The sequence below is a fragment of the Pseudorasbora parva genome, chromosome 1 (genome assembly GCF_024679245.1).
Source record: "Pseudorasbora parva isolate DD20220531a chromosome 1, ASM2467924v1, whole genome shotgun sequence".
Taxonomy (NCBI): domain Eukaryota; kingdom Metazoa; phylum Chordata; class Actinopteri; order Cypriniformes; family Gobionidae; genus Pseudorasbora; species Pseudorasbora parva.
Genome location: NC_090172.1, coordinates 64,091,834 through 64,104,905, shown reverse-complemented (window position 1 = coordinate 64,104,905; position 13,072 = coordinate 64,091,834). Strand labels below are relative to the sequence as shown.

Sequence of the window (13,072 nt, the reverse complement as noted above, 5' to 3'; positions counted from 1 at the left end):
GAAGGGGCTTTGATCTTACATCTCACATGAAGGGAAAGGAGGAATTACCAGGTTTGTTTAGCCGATGAATTACATTAGGATTAATATATAAAAATATTTTATAATTGAAATTATTTAATATTAATGTTTTAATTGCAGAAATGAATGTAATTTATAGTCTGATCAGAGGTAAATTTAGGTCATATTTCTGGAAGTTCATCTCTTAAACATCTCAATGAAGCTGTTCTTCACATTTAATAGTTTCAATGTATCAGATATTAGTGACGTCTGCTTTTACTGAAGATCAAGTTCATGAGAAACATCAGACATCTCATCTGTCATACCTGTGCTCAGAGCCGGCCTTTCCTTTCGCCTAGGGCCTCGTCTTATCTTGGGGAGCGCCTCAATCTCAAGATCTTTTTATTTTCTTTTTTTACTCCAATGGGGCCAATTTTTATGATCATGTCTAGGGCCCCACAACCTCACGGGCCGGCCCTGCCTGTGCTGTACCTGTGGCTCTTCATTGTGAAGCCGGGGCGCTGCGTATGGAGACTGATTGCTTTTGGGCCTTTTCTTCACATAAATTAAACGTTTTTGACCTCAGAACTCTTGATATATAAGTAGGCCTACATTTTGAATAAATTGTGCATGTTGTCTGTTTTATTCTGTTTTTTATATTATATAATCCACAAATGAGTAAGTTTAAATAAATAATGTAAATAAAATTGTTGGCTGAATCAATTGAGAATCTCACTCCAAAAAGTCATAATGGCAAAATCATAACCCAATATATAATTAATAATGATGATGAAATTGGGGAGTCACGTGGTGAGGTACCAGGAAATGGCTGCGTTTTAGCAGAGCTCCGAACCCCGTCAAACTAATACTGCTTTTAAACAACTTAATCTCTCCCAAACAACACGATTTTGGTCGGTGGTAATTTCTTAATTCACTAAACTTGATATCATTGCGAAGCATGTCCATGGGGTCCAAGAAGAAGAGTGTACAAACTCGACTGCCTACTGTTACGGTGAGTGACGCCAATGTTAGCTCTGCAACAGTTAACAATGCATATGCTAACCAAGAAGAAACGTCAAAGATGGGCATAAGCGTTCTGTTTGCCGAAATGACTAAAATGGGAGCTACCCTGAATGGTGTTGCAGCAGATGCCGCTGTCACGGACCAGAAATAACTTTCATTCTGCCTGGAAGGCATCTGCACTGTTATGTTTGTTTTTAGGACAGTGCTAGTTTTGCTCTTTGTTTGTTCCAGTAATGGTTTCCAAAGTGAGGTATTCTTATTTATTATTTGGTTCACACAAAGCTGTCAATATTTGTTTAATGGTTGTAGACTGGAAGATGCAGGGCTTATACATAACTCGCCATGGTGTAATAATGGGCAATATAGGTGTTAATATTGTATCATGGAACATAAATGGGTGCAGCACACCAATCAAAAGGAAAAAAATACTCAGTTATCTTAAGTCTCATAACACTGATGTTGCATATATTCAAGAAACACACTTTGAAAATGGAAATGAGGCCTTGAAGATAAAAAGGGATTGGGTTGGGAAAGTATTTCATAATTCAGTATCAAGTAAAAGCTGCGGTGTTACGATACTTATTAACAAAAGACTTAATTTTGTTTTATTACAAGAATTCAAGGACGAAAATGGACGTTATTTATGCCTACAGGCACTTATTAATGGCGTTCAGGTTGTTTTATGCAACATATGTGCTCCAAATAGAGATGAACCTAATTTTATACATAAGGTTAATAAGATGCTGGGAAGCTTGCAAGGACATGTTTTATTAGGTGGAGATTTTAATAATGTTCCGGATGAATATATTGATAGGAGTGTCAATAATGTAACTTCAATCACTAAAACAGGTCTGGCATTAAAATCTTTAAAAGAAGATGTTGGTTTAGTGGACATTTGGAGACTGGTGCATCCTCTGGATAGGGAATACACCTTTTACACTCACTGCCACAAAACTTATTCCCGAATAGACTATTTTTTGATCTCTAATTCATGTGTTGACTTAATATTGAACTGTAAAATAGGTGTTATTGCTTTAACGGACCATGCACCTGTGGAATTACGTATAAATTTAAAGGTTGAGAAAAACTGTAAAGGAAGATGGAGATTGAATTCAAGCATACTGCAGGATGAACAATTTGTGTCAACATTAAAAGAGGATATCAAATATTTTCTAGAGATAAATGTTGGGTCTACTAACGGGTTAGCCACAGTGTGGGATGCACTGAAAGCATTTGTTTGTGGTAAATGTTTAGCTTTCAGCTCCAAAAGAGTTAAAGAAAATAAGGCAAAGATCCAAACTTTGGAGGAACGTATAGGTACTTTGGAAAAACAAATAGCAGGGAAATTTGATGATGGTAAATTTAAAGAGATTTGTCAGCTTAAGTTTAGTCTTCATGAAATCTATAACAAGAAGGCAGAGTATGCTCTTTTCCGGCTTAAAACTAATTTCTATGAGAATGGGGAAAAAACGGGAAGGTTATTGGCAAGACAACTTAAAAAAATAGATAATCAGAATGTGATTACTGCAATCAAAAAGGATGATACATTGGTTACATCTTCCTCAGATATTAATATGGCTTTCAAAATGTTTTATCAAGACTTGTATACATCTGAGAACATGGTTAATAAGAATCAGATGGATGCTTTTTTTGAAAAAATGACAATTCCAAAGATCTCACAAAATGATAAGGACAACCTGGAAACTCCTTTAACAGAGGTTGAAGTAAAGAAGGCCATTGGTGCAATGAAATCTGGAAAGTCACCTGGGATAGATGGCTTTCCAGCTGAATTTATAGACATACTCTGCCCATTTTTGACTGAAGTACTTCATGAAGCGTTTGAATATGGATCACTTCCTGAAAGTTTTAACCAGGCAGTAATATCTCTAATTCCAAAAGGCGACAAAGATTTAACTGATCCAGCCAATTATAGACCAATAAGTTTAATAAATGTCGATTGTAAAATATTATCCAAAGTGTTAGCAACAAGGTTAGAAATTGTATTGCCACAAATTATTCATAAAGACCAGGTAGGTTTTATCAAGAACAGATCTGCGTCTGATAATATGAGAAGATTACTGCATCTCTTATGGATGAATAGAAATAATGTTAATCCCGTGTTAGCTATATCTCTGGATGCCCAGAAAGCTTTCGACAGGGTAGAGTGGAGCTTTTTGTTTACAGCCCTGGCGAAATTCGGTTTAAATGGAAAATTCAGCAGATGGATTAGAATCTTGTATTCGGGACCAAAGGCAGCTGTGTTTACAAATGGGGTGCTTTCTTCTTTTTTTAATATTTCCAGATCAACACGTCAAGGGTGCAGTTTAAGTCCACTATTATTCACTATCTTTTTAGAGCCATTGGCCATTCAAATTAGAGAAAACTCAAGAATTAAAGGTGTATTTGCTGGGGGCAGGGAACACAAATTATTTTTGTACGCAGATGACATTTTGGTAATAAGTCAAGACCCCACTAATTCTATCACAACCTTACTTGAAGTTATTGATAATTATTCGCTGTTCTCTGGGTACAAAATTAATTGGCATAAATCTGAGGCGATGCCAGTTTCACAAGCTTGCACTCATAGTATATTAACTGGTTTCAATTTTAGGTGGGTGGATAAAGGATTGAAATATCTTGGAATTGAACTGAACCCAAATATTGATGATATTATGGCGGACAATATGGAAAAATGCTCATCAAAATTAAGACTAATTTGGATAAATGGAGCAAGTTAAATTTAACATTATGGGGGAAAGTAAATACAGTGAAAATGGTCATAGCCCCTCTTATCAATTACTATACTAGAATGTTACCTATGTGCATACCACGGCCAATACTAATAAGTTATAATAACATGATAAAACACTTTCTTTGGAATGGAGGTAGACCTCGTATTAACATTAACCGACTCTGCCAGCCCAAAAAAGAAGGGGGATTAGCCCTGCCCAATGTAGAACATTACAGTATTTCTTTTGAGATGTCTAGTCTGGTGAAACATTGGGTCGGGGAAATCAACTTGGACTGGATTTTGATAGAACGAGAGCTTGCTTCTCCATTTTCACCGATAGATATTCTATCACAAAATTCAAATAAAGGGAATCGAATGCAAAATCCTATCTTGAAATTTTCTAAAATGGTATGGTTGGAGGTACATAAAAAATACAAACTGGTTGCATATATGCAAAAATATGCCCCCTTGTGGCATAACCCCAAAATTAAAATTAATAGACAGACTATTTACTCAGTAGTATATTCCTGCACAACCGGAGGCTGCAGTTTCAGGACCCCAGTTTCAGGACCGCAATTCTAGGACCCTCGTTTTTTGTGACAGCACCACCTACAGAACTGGATGATATAGCGGTGTGCTGCAGTTTCAGGACCTCAGTTCTATGACCCATGTGGTTTAGTTAGTAGCCTACATAGTATAAAGATATTTAATCTCAGGAGTATATTTTATGTGATTTTTTTTAAATTCAAAATGCATCAGAGGCTAATTACAAAGTGTGTAATACCTGCTTTGAGTCACAATTTTAAATTTAAACACATTAATTTACACAAAATATAATTTTAAAATGTATATCAATCTTTAAAAAAAAGTTGAGTACCTTAAAAATCTTAGTTTCTTGAATTATACTGTATATTGATTAACCTCCTTAAGTTTAACTAATTAGTTAATTATCAGGTAAAATAAAGATGGAATCAGTATATGCAGTCACTAAATTACAGTGAGATATTTTAAAGATTGTATAGAGGCAAGACAAGACTCAAGAATGTTTGAAGAATATATATTTATGTCATTTTTGCAATAACAACAGCACCAAAAAGACCCCTTTTTTCATCAGTTGCCTCACAGACGGAATGGCTGTATACACATATATATATATATATATATATATATATATATATATATATATATATATATATATATATATATATATATATATATATATATATATATATATATATATATATATATATATATATATATATATATATATATATGATTTAACACTTGTGCACTGTTGGAGTTGTAGAGAGAGAAAGCCAAACAGAATATTAATGTTACTGATGTCTAATTCCAAACTCCAAATTTGTAAGTATATAAGAGCAATACCCACCAATTGAGACCATGGTACTATACAGTTGAAGCTGCATACAGTGTGAGGCAACTATTGTAAACATTTCTTACTTAGCTAAATGGATGATGACTGAAAGTCATTATACTAATCTGGTGAACATAGTAGTTTTGATAAATGAGCCATGACACAAAATGAACTGTAGATGATAACATACATTCAATAAAATACTGCACAATTTATAAAAACCAGCAAGTGTTGAAAATACAAATATATATTGTTATAATACCCTTCTATTTGGAAGCGCTCCATCAAAAGAAGACACCACCACTTTCTAATGAAAGCCATGTCCATCTGAAAGATGTGTGACATTGACAGATACTATATAAGCATATATATATATATATATATATATATATATATATATATATATATATATATATATATATATATATATATATATATATATATATATATATATATATATATATAAACAACAACAACAAAAAACACTGAGACTCTAAAATTAACATGACAATCCTGCAGTCATTTCCACAGTGATGGCGTGGCAATCCCTAAAAGCAAAAAAAAAAAAGGTAACATAGGCTACATGTCAAAAGCCATTGCCATCTCGGTTACATTATGAAATCTACATATGCAGAATGGAATATAATAATATTTGTTTGAAGTAGCTAAATATGCATTTATTAATCACTGCAATATTATGCCCAGTCTTTTCAGTCCAGCTCCAAGGATAATAATAAAACAAAATTGTGCAAGATTCATACAGAATTATTTTTATTTTTTTTAATTAAAGGATTCATTTGAATCTTTTTAATCCTTCGCAGCAAAAGTACAGACTATAAGAACGTAGCCAAAGTATAAATGGCTGAACTTGTCAAACATTATGCATCATTTAGACAGGCTGATATTGTAGTGCAACCAGGCAGTCAGAGCAGTTATGTAAGAATATTTTATTCTTAACTATGGTAAAACAATGATTATTCAGGAAGTTTCCCCACTAATACAGTAAGCTACAGGTAAATCACACACCCTTACACCAACATTTGTCATCTTTTTAAGTTTAATAATGTGCTGGCTAGATGTATTATAGTCATTAAAAATCAAAAAGGATTTAATAAATCATGGCCACGCCACGATCAAGAATATCATAGTAACTAATAAAACTAGCACACAAATTCTTAATTCGTGTGAATTTATTCTTAATTCATAGCAGCTCACTTTTTGTTTAGTACATTTTGTTTTTCGTTTAAACGTTATAAAATAAAACTAGATTGAATATCAGTACTCACAGTCTGATCGGTGTCCATCGTCCATCTTAAATTAGTGTTTTGGTGATTCAATTCGGTAGGTGGTGCTGTCACAAAAATCTAGGGTCCTAGAACTGGGGTCCTGAAACTGCAGCCTCCGGTTGTGCAGGAATACCCTTCTCTATTTACTGGGCGCAATGGCAAAGAAAAGGTATCAGAACTATAGGTGATCTATTGGAGGGAGACATATTTATGTCATATGATGATATCAAAAGGAAATTTAAATTGGAGGGTCGTGACCAATTTTGGAAGTATTTACAAATTAGAGATTGTTTGAAAAGAAGTGTTAAGTTGTTAAATGGGGAAAATCCTGTAGAGACCTTTCTGCTACTACCTCCAATATTGTGTAAAGCCTCAAAATGGTACAATATTTGCCCCTGGGTTAAAAGCAATACAAGTAAAAGTCTGAAAGTAATATGGGAAAGAGATTTAGGATGTGCAGTTTTGTTCAAAATAATAGCAGTACAATGTGACTAACTAGAATAATCAAGGTTTTTCGTATATTTTTTTATTGCTACGTGGCAAACAAGTTACCAGTAGGTTCTGTAGATTGTCAGAAAACAAATGAGACCCAGCATTCATGATATGCACGCTCTTAAGGCTGTGCAATTGGGCAATTAGTTGAATTAGTTGAAAGGGGTGTGTTAAAAAAAAATAGCAGTGTGACATTCAATCACTGAGGTCATCAATTTTGTGAAGAAACAGGTGTGAATCAGGTGGCCCCTATTTAAGGATGAAGCCAACACTTGTTGAACATGCATTTGAAAGCTGAGGAAAATGGGTCGTTCAAGACATTGTTCAGAAGAACAGCGTACTTTGATTAAAAAGTTGATTAGAGAGGGGAAAACCTATAAAGAGGTGCAAAAAATGATAGGCTGTTCAGCTAAAATGATCTCCAATGCCTTAAAATGGAGAGCAAAACCAGAGAGACGTGGAAGAAAACGGAAGACAACCATCAAAATGGATAGAAGAATAACCAGAAGGGCAAAGGCTCAGCCAATGATCACCTCCAGGATGATCAAAGACAGTCTGGAGTTACCTGTAAGTACTGTGACAGTTAGAAGACGTCTGTGTGAAGCTAATCTATTTTCAAGAATCCCCCGCAAAGTCCCTCTGTTAAAAAAAGGCATGTGCAGAAGAGGTTACAATTTGCCAAAGAACACATCAACTGGCCTAAAGAGAAATGGAGGAACATTTTGTGGACTGATGAGAGTAAAATTGTTCTTTTTGGGTCCAAGGGCCACAGGCAGTTTGTGAGACGACCCCCAAACTCTGAATTCAAGCCACAGTACACAGTGAAGACAGTGAAGCATGGAGGTGCAAGCATCATGATATGGGCATGTTTCTCCTACTATGGTGTTGGGCCTATTTATCGCATACCAGGGATCATGGATCAGTTTGCATATGTTAAAATACTTGAAGAGGTCATGTTGCCCTATGCTGAAGAGGACATGCCCTTGAAACGGTTGTTTCAACAAGACAATGACCCAAAACACACTAGTAAACGGGCAAAGTCTTGGTTCCAAACCAACAAAATTAATGTTATGGAGTGGCCAGCCCAATCTCCAGACCTTAATCCAATTGAGAACTTGTGGGGTGATATCAAAAATGCTGTTTCTGAAGCAAAACCAAGAAATGTGAATGAATTGTGGAAAGTTGTTAAAGAATCATGGAGTGGAATAACAGCTGAGAGGTGCCACAAGTTGGTTGACTCCATGCCACACAGATGTCAAGCAGTTTTAAAAAACTGTGGTCATACAACTAAATATTAGTTTAGTGATTCACAGGATTGCTAAATCCCAGAAAAAAAAATGTTTGTACAAAATAGTTTTGAGTTTGTACAGTCAAAGGTAGACACTGCTATTTTTTTGAACACACCCCTTTCAACTAATTGCCCAATTGCACAGCCTTAAGAGCGTGCATATCATGAATGCTGGGTCTTGTTTGTTTTCTGACAATCTACTGAACCTACTGGTAACTTGTTTGCCACGTAACAATAAAAAATATACTAAAAACCTTGATTATTCTGGTTAGTCACATTGTACTGCTATTATTTTGAACAAGACTGTATAATAGATGATGATACATGGGATTCAATTCTGTCAAACAATGGGTTGCACATTAGAGAAGCTAGGGGTAAGTTTATTCAATACAAAATTCTTAACAGATATTATTATGCTCCTTCCAGGCTTTATAAAATGGGTATACATCTCTGTTGGAAATGTCAAATAGCTAAAGGCACTTTGATACATGCCCTTTGGGAATGTCCGGTGATTTCTGCTTTTTGGAGCAGTGTTTTAAGTTACATGCAGGGTTGGTTATCCTGTATCCTGCCCAAATCACCTAGACTGTGTTTACTTGGAGACAATAGAGAAGTGCCAATGTTAAATAAACATACTTTTAGAGTGTTAAATACTGCTTTGGTGACATGTGCCCGACTTATTTTGAAATTCTGGAAGGACTCTCATGCCCCAACGCTTAGAATGTGGAAAGAAAAAATGACTGAAAATGCTGCATGTGAAAAGATGTTGGGAAGACAATGTACGAATGAAATCATGAAAGAACAATGGGATAGTTTCTGCACATACATGTCTATAATGTAATCTGAACATAAGCTGTTTATAGAGATTTACATGGATCCTCACTGTTGTTATCTGTTTTTTTTGTTTGTTTGTTTGTTTTTTTTGTTTGTTATAAAATTAAAAACTCAATAAATATTTGAATTATAAACAAAAATAAAAAAAATAATGATGATGAAATGAACATGTTCAATGCGTCTGTATGACGCTAAAGGTTTCTCATTGAAAGCAATGGAGTACCTGCGTGTTGAAAAATGGTGCTTATGGGGTCCTGATCAAGCGTCAATGTGTGAGAAGTTGGGAGTGAGAACGCGTAGAAATTTTCAGAAAATACATTATTGCAATGCAGTAAACAACAACCATCGGTGGTCTCCCAGTGGTTTACATTATTGGCAGTTTAGTGTTAAATTATTGATTTACACCAAAAAAAAAAAAAAAACTAACATTTGATTTAATCGCCGCAAACATTATTTTTGTGTTGAACTGAACCTGAACTGATTAACATATGGTCATTCATTTTGTTCATAAGAATAACAACAATCTAGGAACAAAAGTTTTATTAACATTTCAACCTTTAGGTTAACAAATGTGAAAGTCATGAAAAGAAAATGTTATGTCACTCTTTATTTATCAAATAGAAATCTTACGCTTTGTTAACTGCAGCAAAAAACAGCAAATATAAAATGAATGAAAACAAGAAAATAATATGTATAATATAAGGCTATATATATATATATATATATATATAAAATGATATAAGTAACATAATCTTGTCTTGGCAAAAACACAGGCACTATTTGATACGGTAATGTGTTAAATATAAATGCTCACTAGAGAAAATGCTTTACTATATTATAGATACATTTGCTACATCACTTATGGGCAGATAATATAGTGCACTTGTAGCTGGTTCAGAAATTATAAAATGTAATTAATATTGTTAGTGAACATTATCAAAAAATTTTGCTTTTATATTTGTGTTATAAGGCGAGATATAAATGATTAATTATAGTAGGAACCATTCATGCAGAACATTTCTATATGGGGCACATATTGGTGACGCACGACACCTCCTGCTGTGCTAACTGCGCCATCTTTAGGCGCACATTTGCCGCTGACGGGCTCAGGTGTTCTTCTAAGGTCTGGTAAGGATAATTTAATGTAAGGGACTGCGTTTTGCATGTTTTACTGAGACTAACTAGCTTTCTCTGTTCTGTGTGGGCGGAGTGAAGATGAGAGACGTATAAGTCTGAAAATGTATTGTGCCCTATTTCTCCTTCCATGTTGACTGTGTTATATGTTAAGTGTTTGACATGTGTTTACTATAAAGTTTAAGAGTTTGTTAGATAGGAAAAAAGAGTTAGGTCTGTATGCAAAGTCTTTAGGGTGACCGTATTTTGATGACTGAAAACCAGGACACTCGACCCGGCAATAAGATACTCAAATACTCTAAGTTTACTCAAAGATGCCTTATTAATGTCAATAGTTTAAAGTATGCTCCCTCTGTATGTATAGAAAATTGTTATATTACAAAATACTATCTATAACCAAGTGTCCATGCCCTGGGAAAACAGGACATTTGGTCCCTACAAAGTGATGCCACATTTGAATGTCCTTTTAAAGCTACAATATGTATTTGTTCGCCACAAGGGGTCACTAACCTCTTTAAACCAATACCGAAGGTGTAGATCGGAGGTCTTCAACCCTGCTCCTGGGACCCTCTGTCCTGCAGAGTTTATGCTGTGTCCCAGGCAGGTTTTTAAGCCTGTAAATTACGACTTAACCATGACTCACGACTTTGTAGCGTTCTAGTCAAAGTCACGCCAAACTGCCGGAGCTCCAGGAATTGCAGTAACGAGATATAAACAAACCATCCGGACCTTATGGTGCTTATGCTCATTTACAATCATTTCTCTCACCAAAGGTGCTTACTCCTGGCTTATCTGAGGGAAACGGAGGAGAAAAAATGGCGCATAAGGCAAGAGAAGCTGTAATACCTTTTATTTTAGATTATTTGTATATTTGGAAATATATTTGGTATTAATATATTCTTGCACTCAATGGACTGAAAACTAGCTAACGCTAGAAAAGCTGCTGATAATGCATAACGTGCTGATTAATAATAATGTTAGAGCAATACCTTATTTTAATAAACTAATTGGTTTTTAATGCACTTTAATCCATTAACACCGCATCCGTAGGGGCTGCCGTTGTTTTTTCACAGGCTATGTAATGTCAGAACTCGTAACTTGGAGTACGTCGATCTAGTACGAGTTCACGGCTGGGACGTCACGGGTTTAACGGCCGTTCCAGAGCATTTTCATGGGTAGAAGGTAAGGCTGTGCGATATTGAGGAAAAATGTGATATGCGATGTCTTGTTAAGTAATGCGATCTTCATTATGCGATACCATATTGCAATTAGTGTGTAAAATCTGTTTCAATTATATTTTAAAAAATATATACAAAAAAAATGAGAACGAAACCATTTGTGTTTCACATTCTTTCTGGGAAAAGAAAGTATTGCTACAACTTCTGAAAGTGACCAGCAGTGTTTTAGCAAACATTTGAGTCACAAATTGTTCACGTTTCAGACAGCGTCAGATTGCAAATTATTGTTTTTCGCCAATTTTTTGGATTTAATAATTGTTTTTAACATCAAGCAAGTCACATAAGTAATAGTAATGTGCCGTCTATTCTCTGCCAATTGTGTGACCTAAAACTTAGACTTTTCACAGTTGAAGTAGGCTAATAACATCAGTCAGATATTGCGAGCCATTGCGATATGCATATTGCGATATGTCCGTTTGCGATATTTCGATATATTGCACAGCCCTAGTAGAAGGTTGGAAAAACACAGGTTACGGGACGTGGCATTAGCTCCAACCGTAATTAAAGACAGGTGAAGCTAATCAAGATCTTCAGGAGCACATGTTGAAAGTACACGGGCTAAAGCAGGTTGGGCATAAACTTATCAGGACAGCGGGTCCACAGGAGCGGGGTTGAAGACCTCTGGTGGAGAGATTGAGGACGCAGTGAATGAGCGTGAAATCATTGAACTTGTCATCATACTGATGGATCTAATTATGATTATGGGGAAATAATGTTTCTGGATGAATGAATGTATTCCTGTTGATTTACAGATCCTCTCAAATAACTGAATGACTGAAAGCACACTAATATTTCTTCTTGAAAACTTGTGTAGCACACTTGTTTGGAGCATAAGTTGCATCAGCGGCTCCAGCATCAGCGCCTGAAGAACACAAAGGTTATGATCGTCACACATGAATCATCGTGATCTGCTGATGTGTAATAGTTACGGTTAGTGGTTTGACTTTAACAGTGATGATCATGACTGTGTGTTTCTCTCACCTCTATCTGTGTCGAGCTTCAGGTCAGAGTATAAAGTGTCTCCAGACGCGCTGCTCTTCCCTGAGAGTGAACAACACACACAACGCTTCACATCTACAGATACACTCATAACTGACAATACATCATTATATCCCGAGAGATACTGTATGTCATAATTAATATACATGTTCAAATATTGTATATGTTTTTAAATACTTTACTTTCACATGATCTGTAAGCTGCTGTTTCACAGCATCTCTTTATTTACCTCTGTGTTTCTCCTTCGAGTCCATTTCGATCAGAAAATCACCAAATCGAGCGCCTGTCACGAGAAACAGCAGCTTGATTATCTGACTCTCTAGGCCTGTTTTTGATCTTCTCCAATATTAATTTTGCTCTGTTTAATTAATTTCAGTTAACACAGAATTGTTACATTTCCAAAATAAAGTTGCCTTAATCAGTTTATGATTGTATAAGGGTTTCCTGATATAATAGAAGCATTATATATTCTCTAGTAAATGTGATGGTTCATTCAGACAGCTGATGTTCAGTTTGTTGTTTTGTCGTTTACCTTTCCCCTTGCTTTTCTTTTTGTCCTGTATATTGATCTGTGCGTAAGTCACATCACTGAGTCCTGCAGTATTAATATCTAATACAGAACAAAATCATCAGATTATGCAGAACATGCTGGAAATATTGTAGGAAAAACAGGAC

General features: G+C 35.3%; 1 protein-coding gene across 1 annotated transcript in view; it reads right to left on the bottom strand.

The window, feature by feature from the left end:
* Positions 1-13,072, bottom strand: part of LOC137079517 (Fc receptor-like protein 5) — a 256,219-nt gene that overhangs the window by 73,597 nt on the left and 169,550 nt on the right. Inside the window, exons 11-14 of the mRNA XM_067447471.1 lie at positions 12,930-13,007; positions 12,627-12,680; positions 12,380-12,439; positions 12,218-12,260 (exon numbers count right to left, since the gene is read on the bottom strand). Coding sequence (XP_067303572.1) covers positions 12,218-12,260; positions 12,380-12,439; positions 12,627-12,680; positions 12,930-13,007 — 235 coding nt within the window. The remainder of the gene's footprint in view (positions 1-12,217; positions 12,261-12,379; positions 12,440-12,626; positions 12,681-12,929; positions 13,008-13,072) is intronic.